The sequence below is a fragment of the Gavia stellata genome, chromosome 9, assembly GCF_030936135.1.
Source record: "Gavia stellata isolate bGavSte3 chromosome 9, bGavSte3.hap2, whole genome shotgun sequence".
NCBI lineage: Eukaryota > Metazoa > Chordata > Aves > Gaviiformes > Gaviidae > Gavia > Gavia stellata.
Genome location: NC_082602.1, coordinates 29,931,462 through 29,951,461, shown reverse-complemented (window position 1 = coordinate 29,951,461; position 20,000 = coordinate 29,931,462). Strand labels below are relative to the sequence as shown.

At 42.0% G+C, this 20,000-nt stretch overlaps 1 protein-coding gene across 4 annotated transcripts in view; it reads right to left on the bottom strand.

Moving 5' to 3' along the window:
• Nucleotides 1–1,574: 1,574 nt before the first annotated feature.
• Nucleotides 1,575–20,000, bottom strand: part of RBM20 (RNA binding motif protein 20) — a 109,207-nt gene continuing 90,781 nt past the window's right edge. For 3 of the 4 annotated variants that reach the window (XM_059821026.1, XM_059821028.1, XM_059821029.1), the window contains 7 exons: nucleotides 18,790–18,869; nucleotides 17,280–17,964; nucleotides 15,222–15,320; nucleotides 13,104–13,773; nucleotides 10,542–10,661; nucleotides 9,655–9,776; nucleotides 1,575–5,647 (listed from right to left, as the gene is read on the bottom strand). In XM_059821026.1, the coding sequence (XP_059677009.1) occupies nucleotides 5,537–5,647; nucleotides 9,655–9,776; nucleotides 10,542–10,661; nucleotides 13,104–13,773; nucleotides 15,222–15,320; nucleotides 17,280–17,964; nucleotides 18,790–18,869 (1,887 nt within the window). In that variant the 3' untranslated portion in view covers nucleotides 1,575–5,536. Of the gene's footprint in view, nucleotides 5,648–9,654; nucleotides 9,777–10,541; nucleotides 10,662–13,103; nucleotides 13,774–15,221; nucleotides 15,321–17,279; nucleotides 17,965–18,629; nucleotides 18,633–18,789; nucleotides 18,870–20,000 lie in introns of all 4 variants that reach the window. The other variant, XM_059821025.1, reaches the window with a different exon arrangement.

Below are 20,000 nucleotides of genomic sequence, written 5' to 3'. Positions count from 1 at the left end.
TGCAGCAAGCGGCCGATCAGCCCAGCCCTGCTCGCGTCAGGGCAGTGCGTCCACCGGCTGAGCCCCACGGTGGCCTGATCCAGAGCAGGCAGCACCGTTCCCGGCTCCCTGCACACCCCTGTCCTCTCTCCCGGTCAACTTCCCAGGGAGGGCCTGTTTTTTCAGACAGCCTTGACCTGGTCTGCTCTGCAGGTCAGGCAGGATGGCTGGGTTACAGCCTGGCTCTCCAAGTGAGACTGGTCACAGCCTTGTGTCAAAAGGCCAAGCTGGTATTTGGGTGCGGGCTGGTGTTCACTTGTGAAGTCTTTCACACCTGAGTTCCCCTTTCCATCAAGAAAATTAAGTGTGACAAAATCTGGACTGGAAACACATTATGTTTTGAACACCACAGTTTGGATTTTTTTTGTTATGGATATATGATGCCAAGTTAACACTTACAAAATTGATTTGCCTGATTTCTAGAGCGAGACAGAGTCGTAGCTGCGATGAGATGTATCAAAATCACATGTATGAAGGTTTCAGTACATCCAGGACAGAAGAACTGAAACCATTTTTGCTTAAAATACATTACATGTGTGCCTCAGCTGTAAAACAGTTACTTAAAAGACGCTAAAGCACCGATTTAATGAACTGGGGAGTCAGAAAACCTGAGTGCCAGTCTTTTTGCCCATGACCCATTTCCCTGGCCATTCAGTGGGGCAGACAGACCCATTTCCCTCCCTCAGCAGGTGGTGGGAGGCATAGCTCGTGCTTTGATGGTGCCCCATGTCCTGCCTTGCACATGGACTGGACATTGCCTTGTCTCAGTTTTCCTCCTAGTGTTTTCCGCTGAGTGAATTCATCAAAGCTGGAGGTGAAGTTTCCCCTCTGCTTTTGTCCTCATTGCATTCTTTAAATATTTAGTACAAGCAGGTCTTTACATCACCCTGACTAAGGTTGGGTATTTCCTCCCAGGAGCTCTGGTTGCTGGTGAAGGAGGTAAGCCAGGGAGAAGGACAGGGAGTGGGAAAGGTCCCTGTGGAGCTGGGAGGGCACCGAGGAGGACAGTCTGCTGAAAAGAAGAAAAATCAGCAAAGGCAGAGGGAGAGCACAAGGGAAACAGGGTAAACGGGCAAACGGGGACTTAGGTTGAGATGAGGTGGAAAAGGTGCTTGGCTGGGGATGATTTCATATGGTGCTTTCAGAAGGATGAGAAGACAACCTGGATGGAGACAGAGAAAAGCCAGTGGGGACAGACAACTTGCCCAGTTCATTCAGAAATAGAGAAAAAGGAAAGTCAGGACATATCTAGAAGGACAGGAGTAGGTAATAACAATTAATAATAATTACAGAGTGAACTGCTGAGATGTGTTCACTTCAACTTCAGCACTGGACGGCAGCAATCACTTGCGAACTGTATGGCAGGAGCTACCTGGTAAGAATCACAACTTCAAGAAATTACATTTGAAAGCAAGCATTTTGGCCTCCTGGTTCCTTCTTTCCCCCCCAAACTATCTTTTATTAATTTTGATTTTTAATAGATCCTCTGGGAAGCTAGAAGCATGTTGTTGCTGGGACAATTGCCCACCAATGTATATGCTTTATAATTCTCTTTATTAAAATCTTTCTTTTTAAGAAACACAAATTGAAACCCTTTGCAATCAGTTACAGAGATCAGTTAATACTGGTGACAGTTCCTACATAATTAAACAAATACTAACAAATTCCAACTGTTTACAAGCCAAAACTTAAATTAACAAGATTATATAAGCTCAATAAATAGTAATCTGGTCCAGTTCAAGTATAATTCAACAAATCACAGCCTTAATCCTTAGAGAATAGAAAAACCCTGAATATAACCAGCCTAACACTAATTTAGTGTTAAAGCCAATATGAAACTTTGTCTAATCTTATGGGGCAAATATTTAATTCTTTTATTTTTTACTTCAAAGAAAGTAAGTTACAGATTGACATTAAAGACTATTTGAGATCAAAACAGATTTCGTAAAGATGAAAAACATAGTCCCTATTAAAAAAGTGCAATCTTTGGTTGAGATGTGTTGAAATGGTTTGTATATATTAAGGAAGCTCCTTTTTAAATATCAGTATTTGTTTGGCTAGACCTGAGCCTGCTTTGTGCTATATATATAAATATAAATGTATTAGTAAACAGCGTGGATTATAGTGATGATGGATTATGCCAACTAAAAGTCAAGATTTTAAATACAACAAACCAAAAGAAACAACACATTTTTACACAAGCTGAGAAAGTTAAGCGGCTGCCTACAGGGACCTTCTTCCTCAGCAGAATAGGTAGTAGAGAGAAGTTGAGGAGTTGAGTACCTGTCAGCATTGTATGATGGCTTGTTAGAGAGGGAAGGAGATTATCTATGAGTTCTCAAAATGCATCAGGCTGAAAACTGATCATAGGGATTGTTAGGAGCTAGTTGAGACTTGGGATTGCTTTTAACTGCTTTCAAATGTTGAGTTTTGGGGGGAGAAAGGACCTTCTCAGCAGGGGAATTGCCCATTTGGCCAGACCCAGGGTTTTGCAGATTGCTGTTGTGTCAGGACAGAGCCCAAAGGGACGGGGTGTCCAAACCACCGCTACAAATGTCTGGGTCTGATCACGTCTGCGGGGCTGGGCACTGCACCTGCATCACTCACCTGAGTCATCTACCTCCAGAAGAGGAAACTACATAGGGCAGAGATGCCATCTGGAGCCTCCTCCTTCCTCGGTGACAAGCAAGGGCCTGCACCCATGACCCAAACAAGGTATCTGGAGCCAGGACAGTTCCTGGTGAGCCTCGGTCAAGACTCCAGCTTTTGGAGCCCTGGATGGAGACTGAAACTTAAGCAATCGGGGACTGAAGGATACCAAGGCCCACTCTTTCAAGAAGGGATTTTGCACGTCTAATGCAGCTGGCCAGGAAAACAAAGGAGGTTAAATATGCAAGCTGTGAATAATGGGAGTGAACCTGGTTCAGAATCAGAGGAGGGGGAAAGTAGTTTGAATCATCTCCCGTAAATCCAAAAATAAGCCCCTGGGTAAACACTCATTTTAATTATTCTTCTCCTGCCAGTCAAAAATCTCATGGTTACCTAGTGCTTTCCCTGCCTGCCTGTATCCACCTGTTGTCTGTTTTCGGAAAGTCTGATTTAAAGCTCTTTGGCCTGGGAAAGTCTTTGTTGTGGATTTGTGCCGTGCCTATAATAAAGGCAGTGGACCCGTAGCTTCTACTGCAATACAAATAAAGAATAATAACAGTGATACTTTTCTCATTTGAGGTTACCTGGGGATAAAGTTGCTGGAGGCACATGACTTTGATATACAGTCAGCTATGTCTCACATCCAATTAAGCCTAACCACATGGTCTAACAAGCTCCCATTAGGCTGGTGAGAGCCCCAGTTTGATAGCAGGGTTAGCTTCAAAGATTTGATGCTTGCATTTGTAGTGATTTCCTTCCCTTGTGCTCAGATTGTGCTGAAGGGCATGAAGGGAACTTCATATTCAGATGATACGTGACCAGCTTGAGAGCTGTGCTTTAGAAGACAGTTGCACAATCTTTACTGCCATTTTCGTAATCTTACAGCCTGCAATACAAGCTCTCACCCTAACAGCCCTGTGGTCAAATTTCACTGCAATGTGAAAAACAAAGAGTCAAAGAAAAACCCAACCCTTCAAGGAAAAATACCTGGTTTGCATTATTTTTTTTTTTTCCATAGGGAAAACCAAAAAAAAGCTGGTTTAAATGACAGATGGACCCAAGTCTTAACATACTTCAAGTCTGGACAAAGGAGGATTTAGGCTGTAATGTTTTTCATTTCCCCTTGTCTTTTGGATAGGCCACATCTGAATCTGGGATGAAAAGAATCCCTTAACTTGGGAGAAGCAGGAATACCAAATATGAAATCTGAACCCACCTCTAGTAAAATTGAATGGAAAGCACAGGCCATGAAATGGAACAGGGCTTCAGGCAACACCAGGCACCTCTGAGACACACTGCCTGGCTATGGGGTACTTCAGAGAACAAGCATCGCTGCTGGCACAAGAAATAATGGAACGAATACTTTGGTGGAAGCAGTTTTGGCAATTTAGCCACTCTGCAATAATTTGTGACATCCATGTCGTTCTTAGGGATGGCTAGAACCTTCTGGGAAACTATTTCCTCTGCACAACATCTAAACAGGACGTCCAGCAACAGCAATTTTTAGAGAACATACTGTGATGAATATTAGAGTCAGGCAAAGAATGGAAATACATCTGCAAATCCCCATCTGTCTAGATTGTGTGGGGCATTTTATAAAAGCATAACTCTGGGATCAATTCTGGCAGTGGTTTGCGTACGTATTCACTTTACTACACAAAGCCCTATTGAAATGAACCAGAAACTTGTACAGTGCATTTCAAAGGGACTCTGCAAAACACTAAGCAACAACTGTGCAGAAACAATAGCTCATAATAATGCCAGAGCTGCTGGTGCATCCTGTGTTCTCAGTGCAGCACTCTGTGAGCCATCAGTTGTTGTATTCGCCTTAAAAAATTCAGGGAAATAAAATACAAAAACAATATTAAAAGTCTGGCATCTTTCCATGAAAACCAGGAAAATTCAACATTGCCAAGCTGAGGAAAAGCAAGCTTGAAAGAAAACAAAAAGACCCCAAAAGGAAGGATCTTGAAGAAAATGTCTAAAAGCGACATGGTCCGAACGTGTGGCACTTCACTTTAAAAAGACTCTCATGAGAGTTTCAAGTCTGTAAGACTCAAAGTTGGCACCCTTTAGAATTATCAAAAAGAAGAGTTTCAAACACAATGGTAGCTGGATATCATCCTGATCACACCATGGAAAATGCTGAAAACCAGAGCAGGTTAGCTGTCAGCACGTGTATTTGAATTGCTCTGGCTGTGCTGGGTTCAGGCTATAAGGTCCCTGGGACAGACTGTGGCTCCCTCTGCATTCGTGCAACGCAGTCAGTGTACAGTCAGTGCTTAACAACACAAACATTTTATCATTTCACCAAGCTCTAAGACACATGGAGGTGGATGCTGATGGGGTTTATATTATGCCATCTACTGACTAGTTTTAGCACAATGGCTTTAGATGTCCTGTGCAAATCCTATTTCTCACTGGGGCAATGAGTGAAATGGCTGAAGATATTTTAAGCAACATTAAAGCCTATTTATAGTCACATCTCCTTTCCTTCCAGTGTCCACTGGAGGATGCTGAGTGCTTCTAAATACTCCGCCTGACCTGATGTGTCACATCAGAATTAAAACTTTAAGAATCCCTGAGAATTCTGATTTAATCTAGGAAACCACTCCCAGCACGCAGAGTGTGAGAAAGAATTGCTCCACTTCTTAGATATGCCAGCATTGCTTCACCGTGGGAAACAGTTTCAGGCATTTTGGTTTATAATGGCACTCTGGGCATAGATGCATGGAACATGCTCTTTATTTCCCCTCCTCTGTACAGTGCAAATTGACAGTTATATCATACAAATAAAAAAAATAAAGTATCAGCATTCACTCATTATAGCTCTTCCAATTCATCCACATCATAGTTTTTTCTTTGCAAAGTGAGGAACAATGCCAGTGTCATCCTGAGGCAGATGGCTGCCTTCTTCCTTCATTTTCAGACTCTCTTCTGCAAGCTGGGATAGATACTTCTGCAATCACATCAAAAACAAAGCATCGTTACCAAAACTGAAAATATTCAACATGTGATGCTTTACACCTTTTCATAGCTCTTACACTCTCCCAGCATCTCAAAAGGGAAGAAAACACATAGAAGTCCCATTTTGGTGAAAATTCAAGCCAGGAAATATAGCTGTGTCAGGCAAACTACCTTAATACATGGAAAGCCTCAGAAGTTCAGTGATTTACTCTGTGTCACAAGGGGAACTGGTGACAGAACCAGAAGGACCATGACTCCCCACCAGTCTGTGTAATTGGACCTCACCTTTTCTCCCTGCAAACTCTCTACTCCCATATGCTATATGGCAGGAACTAACTCCATTGAGTCACCTGAATTATGCTAGTATAACACTGGTGTGTCAGAAAATAGATGCAGTTTCTGAGTCACAATTTAAAGCATCTACATTGTATTTTCAGCATGTCCAGTTCAGAGATCTATCTTTTGCACAAGCACATTTGTTTCAAAGGAATAATCAAACTCAGTAATAATTAACACAATTTAGCACTCTAGCTACAGTATTTACATTTATTGTGTTTCTTTAAGATTGTGTTTATTGTGTTTATTGTGTTTCTTTAAGATAAAGCCTTTCAGTGCTTTAAGTACTCAGTGTGATTTAAAAATCGAGACATGGCCAGTGAGGCTTTCAGCCTTCTGGCAGTGCTCTGAGTTGGCAAAGCTGCACACAAAATGGAAGATGAGCTGGTGTGGGTGTGAAAATGGTGCTCAGAGTATTTATTCAAGGTCAACAGACCTAGAAATGGATGGAAAGAAGCCCCTTCAGCAGCAGCTAGTCTAGAGAGACACATGGGAAATTCCCACATAATAATGTAGAGGTGTTCTTATTAATGACCTAGACATACAACACATGCAAGAATAACTGACCTGTACATTATTAGGATCATAAAACTCTTTTTTAGCTGATTATTCATTCTGATTTGTTTTGAGAAGACCATCTCATGTCACTGCAAAATTTCCTCTACTTGCAAGATTCCTCCGGAGTATAGTTTACTCTTTGGCACCACGGGGAAGAGGTGAAATGAAAAATAGATGTAAAAAAACTAAGGGCTGTGTTAGGACTGAGAGGTTGTCTCATGTAAATACAAGTTTTGGATGTAAGCAGTACATCTGAAAGGGACTCAGTAATGGTAATGAACAAGCATACCTGTGACAAAATGACGATTGCACCCCTGTTACTCTGAATATAGAGATTTGGCTATGGAAATTACACAACTCTCAATCTTGATCCCTGGGTACAAAACTCCATGTGGCACAAAGCCAGAGTAAATGTTACAGTAGTATACAGAGATATAGGATCCATAAAGGCTGGGAGAAGTGATCCATACACCATGAACTGTAATTAATCACTAACGCTTGTCATTGGATCAGATAACCCATGCATTTTTGTTTTTTAATGATTACCCACCAAAATAAGACTGAGGTTTATCCACCACCTTTACCTAATGTTGTCAGCTATCATGAGTACCACAAACACCAGTTCTGAAGTTCACACACCAGACATTTAGATTAATTTATAGCAAAATGACAGTCAAGGAAAAAATATTTTTTCATTTAAATACAAGTTTTGATGAATCCTGCACAAAGCCAGTGGAAAACAGGATAAAATGCTGCACTGAGTTGCCAAGGTAGCTTACACCAGATGAATCTGACATCTTTTTGTGGTAGTGCTGGGAGGGATGGCCAAATGATGTTTTTTTTTCGACATGGAAAATACAGTGGATCTGTAAATATAAATACCACCTGGGAAAATAATTTATTAAGCTGAAGAGAATGGGAAATTACAAAAAGTCTGCAAGGCTGACAAAGAAACAGTTGAATTATTTTTCAGTGATTGCTGTTCTTCAAGGGGCACCATACTCAGATGAAGTTGACTATTTTACTTCAAGACAAAAATCATCATCATCTAAGTAAGGCTTTTGGAAGAAAACTGGTAAACAAACTGTTTAGTTTTGTGTTCAGATCCAAACACTGAACATATATTTTGGATGTGGTTCCAAGGAGATCACGTGAAAGACAACAAATAGCAAATCAACTATAAAAGACTCATAGCCGTGACAGCATTTGGGACAATGTTGTTGTCATTGGACAATGGTATTTGTCATGTAGGCAAGACAACAGAAAGACAGTCTGCAGCAGCAGTCCCATAGCTTCACATACAGTAAAAGTTAGAGTCCATAGTTCTTATGTTGGTGGACACACTCATTAAATTACATCATCATAGGAGAAGACTGTGCATAAACAAGCATTACTGCAACTAAAAAGGTTCTAGTAACACAGAACAATTATTTAAAATTTGCTGAGTTTCCACTTGAGGGGGCAAAAGTTGGATGAGACATTTACTTCCTCCATTTAGTAAGATAAGAGGTACGGCTCAACAGAACAGTCTGTTTTCATTACCATATTTGACAGATTTCATTTTAACAGCTTTTGTGGTCTTTGTTCTCTTATCTCAAGTCAGTGTTAGTTATTTACCACAGTGCTCATGGGAAATGTCTTAACAGGGAGAAAAAGAGGGTTTTTTCACACTGACTCAGTTTTAGTTGGACCTTTTTTTCTATGACTTTAACAAAATAACATAGAAAATGAAAAAAATTCCTCTTCTTCCCATGGGACCAGTTGCCGGGGGCAGGGGCTGGAGTTGCAATCTCTGCTTTAGCACAAGTTTCTTTGGGACAGACTTGCATAGGATACACAGCCTGCACTGAGTGGTGCCATCTCTGGTGAATGCCTCTGGATTTTTTCGTATGAAGCCAAAAAAAGCATGCAAACTGGGCACCTGTTTTTCAAGCTTACACTTGAAGGATCCATTATTAGCGAGCATCCCAGCTCTGCAGGCACAGTCTTTGAAACCCAGAGGCCTTTGTACGATTACAGCTTTTTAAATTCAAGAAAGTCAAGAAGAAAATTCTCCCAGAGAAATTATTCGACTCTGAGCGTCACTAGAAAAGCCAATGCCTACTAGCCAGCTAGGGAAAGATAGCTATTACTTCAAGAGAAGCAGAGCTCCAGCGTTTACTATGGGCAGAGGAAAGGAACAAAGAAAGAAGGAGCAGCTTTGCTTTGCTCTTTCATGACTTTTGCTAAGAGTATGGGAATGCCAACAGAAGTGTCTTCTGCAGTGTACACACCCTGCACACAGGCAGGGACTCAAGGGGACGAGAGGCAAGGGCACCTCCTCTGAGGAGTCCTCCGCACAGGACAGTTAATGCTCATGCTGTCATGACTGATACTATCAACTGTGCATCTGGAAAGTGATAAAGGTTAGGGTCTTTTGACTGAACTGCAAGCACATGTGGTCTCTGTGTGCTGTTATCAAGTGCTGATATGCTTATGGTATATTCTTATGGAAACCATAAGAATAATTACATGCTCCTGCATATCCTTACAGAAATTATTCAGTAGTGGTGTTCTGCGTGGCTGAACCACCGTGCTGTTCTGTAGCACAGGGAAGTGATTTCAGTGGGTCAGGGGAAATGCCTCGGAGAGCCTGTGCGTCACAAAGTACTGCGTGCTGAAACATGCTGCAGAAATTCACACTAATGCAAAATAAGTCTGGCAACATTATTAAACAAGTGGCATGTTTAATGCTCCTGAAATTAAGAATTAAGAAAGGCTGCTGCTGGGCTCACTCGGGGTGATAGAATCATCTGGGACCCTCAAGAACAGAGAATTAAAGATCTGAGTTGCATGCTGTGCTACTGACAAGGACCAAATGTAGATGAAAAGATCAAATTATCACCTGGCCCCATTTTATTTATGATCCAGAAGTTGATTTCAAGGATCTGGGAGTGAGACATTAGTGTGCTAACATTTGGAACTACTGAAAAGTTTTGCTCATCTAAATTTCACTTCATCTGAATTCTGTCCACAGAATAAAAACTGATTTTTTGTAGCATGATATATCTTATGCACAATCCACCCCATAAGCTAGTTATTAGCTATCTTCAAGTGTGTTTTTACCTGAAGATTTTTGTAGTGAACAGTACTTCTGCAGTGACTTGTCTTTGCTGTCTCTTCATTTGTGTAGAAGAGTCCACAGAGCTTGCAGTAAAACCCCGTTCTAGGCACCACAAATTCCACACCTATTAAGAAATTCTGAATTACATTAAAATGTCAGTTGAAACCCTTCCCCTCCACAATAAACTTGTTTTCAAAGAAAAAAGTTGCTCTTTAGTTAAATGACATAGATATGAAGACTGAATCCTGGATTCACTTCTCTGATTTCCTTAATTTTGCAATACTGAGCTGCAGTTTAAAATCCTATGCATTGCAAATACACCTTCCAATTCTCTCTTAGATATTACACATATTTAAAAATGTACCTTCTCGTGCATAATATTGACTGGAAACTTCACTGTGTAACCTCAAGGGCTAGAATAGCAATGGTACTTATTAGCAGTAAATTCACGCTTAAGTTACATAGATTGCTCTTTAGGATGTACTTCTTCCAGGTGTTTTACTCATGACCAGTGTTTACACAGTAAAACCAATACTTTTGCTTATACTGAAAGTATAATCAATACTTGTATGACAGAGACTTTTAAATTACTAAGTATTTTTCTCATATATTTAATATATAGTCCAAGGGAACTTACTTCATTTCATCAGCGACATTAACAGCTACCTTTTCCCATTCATCTGGAATGAAATTAGCAATGATCTATAACCAAAAGCTCGTTTCTTTCAACAGCTACCCCTCTGTCATATACCCTGTTCCTTCACTCTCCTCACATTTGTTCTGAAAAATAAATATAGCAAGTAGCCTTAAAGTGACATCTTGTTGTAAGCTCTAGGTATTGCAGTGGGCGGCATTGCAGGCCAAGGGCAGCCTGGGCGTCCGAACGTACCCAGGGGAATGCTGAGCTCAGTGAAGACGTCCTCTTGCTCCCAGCCTGGCGGAGAGTGCCTTCTTTTAGACTCTACCTCCGGGTATTCCAGAGATCTCATTTCCAGGTACCTAGAATTTGCTTAACAAATGAATAAATGTATTGAATGAAAACAGTTTATTAGTTTAAAGAGATGTTTGTAAACTTCTTGGGTACACTTTCCGGGTGGATCTATAAATGAAGTAAAATCTGGAAAAAATGTTTTTCCATTCAAATCAAGAGGCCAACTCAATGCAACTCCAACAGCTGTACTACACTGTGCAGTCATCCCTATTTCTCCCAGCAGATCATTTTTCTATTTCTAATTTAATGTTCATTATGCTTTTTCTTTTCATATTTTAAACTCTAAATAGATCTACAATATTATACGTGCCTCTGGCACAAGCATGGTCAGACTGCAGCTGCATAACCGTGTATGGGACTGGATGACCAGTGATGGAGCTGGTCTAACACAGGGGCTGCTGAGAAAGAGGGGACCAGCAGGACCTGCTGAGAGCAAATCCCCAATCTGCCTAAGGAGCTGCATGGGCAGAGCAAACCTTCCTCTGGTAGGATCCCTGCAGCATCTTTGTCATCTTCTCTCTGGAGCCACTCTTCTCCCATCCTCAGCTCTCCAAGGGATAGTTTCTGCTTTATGGCTCTTGGCCACTTGAAGATTTTGGTTCCTGGCCAGTAGGGATGGGATGGTTGGTGCCTGCTGACCGACATTAATGGACACAGGCAGGGGATTCAAGGTGTGGAAAACAGTGGATTTATTTGTTGAGGCAGGTAAAGCCAGTTAAAAGATGCTCTCCCTTCCCAACATGTGAATTGTTTTTATTCAAAAAAAAAAAGAGAAATTTGTTATCACAGAGCAACAGAATTACAGATAAACTGGTCTGATTCCTATTCTTTAGTTCTTACATCAAAGAACTAGTTCCCTTACCCTGACAAAATTTCTACTGCATTGCAAATTTCACCTAGATTAGGGTTATATTTTCTCATAAAGCAAATATATTTTTGCCCAAAACAAACCCTTCCTGCCTTTCAAGTCTGTAGTTCAAAGATCTGCAATTTCTGGCTATGAGAATGAATTTTTCTTCATTGTTTTAAATATGGCTATTACCTGATTTAAAAGAAAATAATATAAAATCCTGACTGGTCGGCTTTCAAGTTAACTTTAAGACCATCCCATGTTTCCAAATCTGCAGCAGAGAACCTGGAAAAGCCGCAAGCTTCACTGGGCTGTTCTTAGGAGACCCAGGGCCTTTGTGTCCACTTAAGTCCCACTTAAATTGATTTCAGGCCTTCTGAGCTGGCAGCTGCATTTGCAGAGAGCCTAGAGCCTTGCACTACAGATCCCAGATATCAAGTCCATGGCAGAAACCTGGGAAGCACAAGCTCCCCTGGAGCTTCCAGGCTCCCTGCTGGCAAGTTGGAAGCTGAGATGCTGAAAACACTGAAGTAACTATGCTCTTGGGATACCCAACTCTTTCATCAGCTGGCTGCCCGTGAAATGGACAGCCCAGGGGAGCCATCCCCCATCCCAGGGAGTTTGCATGGCAGTGTTATCTCCAAATATGCAAAGCCTGGCAAGGTGTCTTCAGGCCAAACAGGTAAGTATTGAAAACTGAGCGAGTTTCAAATCTGTCCTGGAGGAAGAAGTTAGTCCAAAATCAGACATTCACATTAAATGTTCCAGCATTTTCTGGTGGAAAATTGCACCCTCAAAAATCTTCCATCAACTTCTGTTCACAAACCCTTCTCCATCACACGGACTCCAGTAGCAACAAAAAAGAGCATTCCTGGCCAACATGGTCTATGTTGCTTTCCAATTCCCCTCATTATACACAGCCCATTCGCTCAAGTTTCATTTGAAAGTATGACGAGGAACTGAACTCACTTTCAGACACTCAAGATCTTTTTTTTCCTGGCAGCTAAAATATTAATAGGCAGCTATGATTACATGTATTGGCACTATCTCACAGCATGTCCTATCACTTATATTAAAGGCAGCATGCGGTAGATAACAGGAGGTGATAAGGCAAGTCCTGACAAAAGGCACGTATTTGCATGAACAGGGACTGAGAAGTAACAATCTACAGATGATTTCCATGTTACCAATACTTCAGTACAGCGTGTAAGAATACCTACCTTGTCCAGGAGCCAGCCAGACATTACAGATACTTTTCCGTTGACCTTCAGAGGCTGTCACTCATTTCATTGACAATTCAAAATAAATTTAGCAGGGCACTGAAAGAGTTCAGCTAAACTCATGTGAACCTTGACATGACAATTATAGCAGCTTATGCCTTTCAGAAAGCTTGCAAGCTGCGTATCATATTTCCTTTACACTATTCAGCTAAGAGCCTCTAATGGTTTAGCTTGGCAAAAGGCACTGGGGTTCTTTTACTGAGCCGCTCCAAGGACAAGTCTTGATACTATTAGCAACATTTATTCTTGTTAGCCATAAATTTCAGTCTACTGACAGAGAAAACATGCAAGGCTCTTTGCGGGCTGAAAGGAAAAAAAAACAGTAGTTACCCTTGGCCTCTGGACACTCTTGGCTTCCATGTCTTGCTTCTTCACTAGTGTTTTTAACAAGCATTTCCATAACTTCTCTGCTCTCAGCTCCTTGTGATCCCATCTGTTTGTAATCATCTATAAATGTATCAGAGAGCTGGAGAGTCTCTTCTTTCAGATGAACAGAAGGTATATGCTGATCTTCAGGCTCTAAACGAGTGTCAGAGCTCTTATCAATTCTTCCTTCCTTCTGCTGGGGATCAAACTCCTTAGCAGATTGGTCTTCCTGCAATTCCTCTGGCTTCTGCTCAGGGTCCAGATTTAGGCTTGATGCTTCAGTTACAGCATCATCATTATCATCATCCTCATCATCATTCTGACAGCCGCTAGAAGCTACACTGCCCTTTGCTGACCTGAAGTTTGTTTCTAAAGCTTTATGGGCAAATTTGTCTTCACTCCTGGTTAAGTGGCTGTGATCGTTTTTCAGTTCTAACATGGTTGACATACAGGGACACATTTCTGAAGCAGTTTTATTTTTTTGATCAACTGGTACTATTTCTTCAAGCTCAGTTATATCAGGCTCCATAATTAAATCATCTTCTCCCACTTCATCCACTGTCACTAATTCCTCCATGTTAGCAGGATACCAGGTCTCACCTTCTATCTCACTTCCGCTCTCCCAGTCTCGGTCCTGTCACAAAGATGTAAAACATTTGAGAGATTAGTGATTATAGATCATCACTGTTAAAAAGTGGGCTTTGAACATCAGCAACCAGGAAGAACTTTGATCTGGCTATGCCCACCCCGTCTTGTATTTCAGTTTCAAAGAACGATATGCCTTGGTGTTGTGATTTTAAACCTTACGCACAAGGACAGGCAATCTCTTTTTAATTATTACATAAACTTCTCTTTGTGGAGATCCTGTAACTGCCCTGGTGATTACACTCCCTCCAGTCTCCTGCTCCTTACTTTTCTGTAAGCAGTGGAACAAGGCACAACCTGTTATACTTTATTATGCAACTGACTCTACTGTGTGATCCCCAAGGAAATGAACCTCTCCCCTTCTTCTACCTTCATCCCAGGGTGGTGAGAAATAGGCAGCACAATGAGAATATACTGAACCCCAGTCTAGCTACTGTGGCTTTCACTTTGCTGGAGTAGGTCCTTTAGATTCCTACGGTGACTGAGAAAACGTGGCTACCTTCTGTAGTCATTTCCTTCCACCAGCAAGAGCCCTCTGCCAGGGACTGTGTTGGTAGAGATTGGCCTAGACCTCAAGAAAAATCAGTTTTACAGTTATACTCTAAGCTACATAATCTGAAATACCTCATACATGCAGTTATAGACTTACAGGACTCAGACACAAATATTGGACTTCAGAAGTATTAGAATTCTATGTTACTTTTAAGACACACTTGCAGCTTAGATTTCAACTCCCAGACTCATCATGTACACAAAATCTATTAATAATCTGTATTCTCCTCCTGTTTGGCCATTCCCACACTTCCCCTCCTAGAATCCTAAAACAGCACGAAAACTCTGGGAGTTGACACTGTTCTTGCCAGGAGATCAGTTTTCTACAGCAACAGATATCAATAGCTTCCATATCTGACCATCAACCCATGACCCTACAGATATGAAGCTGGAGGAATTCCAAGGACATTGCTGTCCCCAACTGCAATGCTGCAGTAGGGGTGCTGTAAAGACATTATTTAATTAAAACCAGAAACAATCAGAAGAGGCTACTATCCATAGTCCATCTAAGGCCCATGTTCTGAAAAGTTTTCATCATTAGTCTCCTCCACCAACTGACCCCATCTCCTATTTTTGGGCACGGTTCACAAAGTTACACATTTCACTTGGGCATACGTTACTTACAGTTGTCAGTGCCAAGGGCTATGCATGTGAAGCAATGTACATGGGCAAAGAGCAACTAAAAAAAGAGTTCTGGAGACTTCAGGAAAAGCTATCCCTTAAAGCAGAGGTTGAGATAAGGCAAGTTAATTTAGACAACCCCCTTCTATAACCCCTTTACAAGCCTTTCTGTGGGGGTTTAATATTTCAGTTGGGAGAATGTGCTACCAAACCTGGGTTTTCATCATTTTGTTGCAGAAGCTGCACCAACAACGTGTCACCAACCTTCTCTTTTCTTGTGTTTTCCAGAATCTCTCCAGATTCTTTTCCGTGTTTATTAGCTGAAGGTGAGCTCCTTTCTGGAACTTGCTCCTCTTTTCCAAGCTAAAATAAATACAACATATACACGTATGGCAACACACAGTGGTACTTTATTATTGTTTCTATTCTGGGTTTAGGGAAGCAAAGTCACCACAAGGTCACATTTGTTATTTCTAAAGTTTATGCAAGTCAACTGGGCTGTGGGAAAAGTCCCAAGAATTGGATTCCATTAGCAAAGCTGCAAAAATAAGAATTAATAAAAAGAAATTTAAACAAAATTAAGGGAGATGTAATTTACATCATAGAACTGGCTAGAAGACAGGTGGGGGAGAATGTGAATTCGTTAAAATTTCCAGCCTCCACTCCTCTGTTCTCTACCCACATCTGTTATGTTGGCTCAGACATGGTAAGGAGAGCAGCACTGTTAAAACTCTGCAGAAGACCTCAACTGTTTTATTGATGTAGGATCAGTTGAGAATGCAACCGCTTGCACAGTTCATACTTTGGAAGAACAAAACCACAGTACTACCTGGCACGTGGTAAAAGAAGGGTGAAGCAAAAGTTTGAGTTCAAGACATTAAAACCTATTTCTTGCTTTTAAAATAAATTATTAGCAGTAGTCCCTGGAGAGGTATGCCTTTAACAAAGCAACTTTAAAATAACTTGAAAAACATGCAGAAGAGTATGCAACACTGGTGATTTAGGATGCTGTCTGACATTTCTCTCTGACATCTCCTCCCAAGGAACCATCCATCACAGTGAAATACCAGCCAAAGGAGAAAGATGACAAAAGGTGGTACAGACACACATATCTATGGCATGAGATAGTGCTGCTGCCTGTTACAGAGACCAGCTGAGTTACAAGACCTAGAGATTTCCACCAACCTTGCCCCACATGAGAAGAATGAACACAAGGTCAACTAAAAACAACTGAAGATGGCCCTGGCAGCACAAAGTCACAAGTTAGAGATGGACCCCTGGTCAGGAAAGTAGTTCTGCAGCCTCCTGTGCCAGCACCGCCCGGGGTGGATGGTGGCAGTGTATCACAGGGGACCAGGGCAGGGGGCAGGGGACAGGGACACGGAGAGGGATAGGGAGGGGGGAGCGGGACAGGGCGGGGGAGGCAGGCAAGGTGGCCAAGAGCCTGTAACAAGATCCCCATAGGGTGGGGATATGAGCTGGGCTGTACTGGGACTGAGCAAATGAGGCACCTTGATCTGTTCCCTCTCCACTTTTTCCCAGTGAGGAATCAAACCCACAAACACTGCCACTTTACCAACTGGGAGTATTTCTTCAGAGATCCCATAATTTTATAGGTGAGCTGATTCAGTGGTTCTGCCATTGGAAGAAATTCCTACCAGCACATTGAGGGGAGCGGTGTGAATTATCCCTGCCACAGCTAAGGCTAGGGACATGGGATTAATAGAAACCAATTGCTCTGCTGAGTTGACCAAAAAGAAAATGTTCCTCATTAAAAGTTCATTCCCCATTTTAGCAGTATAACAACCAGTTCCCTGTATTGTCCTACAAATATTGTGCATCCCTATAAAATGCCACTTAATTCCCAGATAACTCAGTCCACATCACAGGCAGTGGAAGGAGGTGATGGATGCACAGAAAGCAGCTATGGGGTATTCTGCACAGACTTAGAAGAGAGAGCAACAGGGTAATTGCCCCTGCACACACAACCTGCATGCAAACAGCAGATTGTCACTTGGTTTTGTTGTGAGTTGTCTGTCCCCTTCCCCTCACTGGTTACCCAGAGGTTCTGTGCTTGACACAGAAAGACAATGTCCACATACCCAAGACAGCAACGGTGTAATAAATCTGCGTGATCTGGGCAAAGACATAGACAAGATGACCTCCCAAGATCTCTTCTAGGACTGTATTCCCTGATTTTATCATGGCAAAACATTGCATGTCACCAGCACCGCACCCGCAACAACTGATCTAAAATATTTCCGAAAATATATTACTTCAGCATTTACTTCTTCTTACATACAGTTTGAGATCTCTATTTACCTCATTCTCGGGCGGTTTGGTTTCCTTCACATCACCGCCTTCAGCAGCAGCATCTTGCTCTTGGTCTTTTTCAGCTTTCTTCCCCTTATTCTTATCACTTTGTTTTTGCTTGGAGCCCTCAGATGCTTTGCTGTGCTTCTGTTCAGCCGCCTCCTCCCTGGCAGAGTCCTCGCTGTAAGAATGCCTGTGTTCCTTTAACTTTGCCTCTTCCTTTCTCTTAGATCTCCCAGGTAAATCCTGCAGCTGCCTCTGAAACTTGTCAGATTTTGACTTAGAGGTTTTTCGGTAATAGTCATCTTCTCTGCTCTTGTAGCCAGATAAAGGGTGAAGGGAGCCAGGGGAACCACTCCTTAAATATTTTTCTCTGTGCCCTCTGCCTCCTTCAATCCGTTCATCCAAATCAAACTTGTCCAGCTGTCGGGAATAATGTTTCCTTTCGTGTACCCACGTGTCAGTCCTGTCCCTCTTCTCATCCCCATTCTCTCGCCATTCTCTGCCGTCTCTTTCCTCTTCCCGTCGAGAATACGGGGACTGATCCCATGACTCTCTCCCATTTCCCCAGTCGGTCCTGCTGGTCCCCATCGGGCTGTGGGGTGAACTGCAGGAAGTAAAGCTGGGAGTGTGGGAGCGGGGTGACAGGGAGCGGCTTATGGGGCTGCGAGAGCGGGGCCTCTCTGTGCCATACCTGTTGCAGAGGGAAAAGGCAGCTGTAACCGGCTGACCCACTGCGGTCTACCAAGTTCTTGTACACTGGAAATGCATGGGGACTGCCTGGTGCCTGTGAACCTGAGACCCCAGGCCTTTCACAGACATGCACTGCACAGCTGCAGCCACAGTGAACAGGAGACAAGGCAATGTCATCCACAGAGCTTAACTAAATCCCCACAGATGTGTCAAGAATATATTCATTCATTCTTAAAAGCATCTCACAGGGGTTTAGCATTAAAAGCTTAAATTATGCTAATACCTTTACAATGACCCTAATGTCTGTACCCTTAATACTCATTCATCTAGGGCATCTCTGAGACAAAAGTGACAAAGATCACCTGTTTAAAAGAGATGTTTTAGGACTGTGATTCCTCTCCATTTTTGCTGGAAGGTCCAGAAGCCGGGCAGATCAGAAATATACCCAAATACATTATAATGTGAACCAGCTTCTTCCCTCTAGGTCTTGCAGCACCCCCAGCCTTTACACTTTTCACTCAAGGGGGAGGAGAGGGGAACGGCTTAATTTAGGTGTTCTTCACATGCCAGACATATTTTCTGTGTCATCATCAGCAGTAGGAAAGAGTTCATTTATTTTCATAACATGCACGGTTTCAGTCTGATCTCATTATATAGGCCCTGCACCTACTATTGTACCCACTTCAATTTTTACAGTGATTTGAAGTGAAATCCAAGTTAAGAAACTGAATGAGGTAAGACAGGGAAGCACACAGATAATGCTTTTTCCACCTGCAGGTTTAAAGACTTATCCAGGTCCCAATTCCAAACTATGAAGAAGCTTTACCTGTCCACTTCACGCAGCAGGTCCCTCTCCCTCTGCGAGTGAATGTCCTGGATGATAGCAGCCACGTTCTTACCTGGTTTCTAAATAAGACGAAGACACTGTTTAGCATGCTGCACTACTCTCCAAGCTAATATAGGTGATTTGTCCTTCAAGAAACAGCATCCATGCATCATTCACTTATACCACTACTGAGAAATATTTGGTTTCAGTGTTGTGGATGCAGTCTTTTCTGCAGCTAGTATCTCAGTAGCACGATGAAAGCAGTAAAATGATACAAATGGAAAATTTGCTCCATTACACTGTAGCACTGTCTCCTCATACTTGGCTGCTGTAACAGGCTTTGAAAACTAGCTTGTCCTTCCCTGACACACTCACTACAGAGTCTTTTCTAGGAATTGTATGTAAGAGGAAACAAACCAGATGATTTTTCTAATATCTGAATTAAATATGTATAGCAGCCTATCTCTGATTCTCTAGGAATGAACTGCCTTCTCTTCATCTCAGAGTTTAGCTCATTCTGGAGTATAGCTCCAAAAGGCTATGTTTAGACATAAGAGCTTCAGAAGAGCTAAGTGCAAGAAAGATGCGTACAGAAGTGTTGATTACTTGAGATTCAAGATAATTTACAAAAGATGCACTACTCTAGGCTGGAGTGCACACAGTTCATCAAACACCTGGAGCATGCACAGCCGAGCAACATAACCATGCAGGAACTCAGAGCAGTTTGTAGTGGTAAATAGCTGATGCATATTCCCCCTTCTATGTTGCACTTCTGTTTGTTCTTTTTTAACAAAGAGAAAGGGCTCATGCAGAGAAAAATAATTCCATGACATAAAAAATTGCCATTGGAAAAGCTGAAAATCTTCCTGAAATCTAGGGAAACTCCCACACTCTTCTGGGTAATTCCTGTTCCGCCTCTATGTTAAGCTCCACAGCCTCCACCACCTTACATCTGAACCCCTCACCGTACCACACTAAGAAAGACTGCCCTGGTTTATGGACTTTTGGCAACTCCTTTAAGTCTCCTTAAACCATTATACACATATAGGAGAGAAAGAGATTTTTCCAAAGGTCAAACCAAACCACTTGAGTTAATTGTTTTTCCATAAGGCTCATAAAATGCCCCTTAACCTCTTAACTTGGAACATTACAGAGTTACTTTATAAAATAACTTTGTGCTTTGTTAGATAATATAATATGAAGCTTTTCAG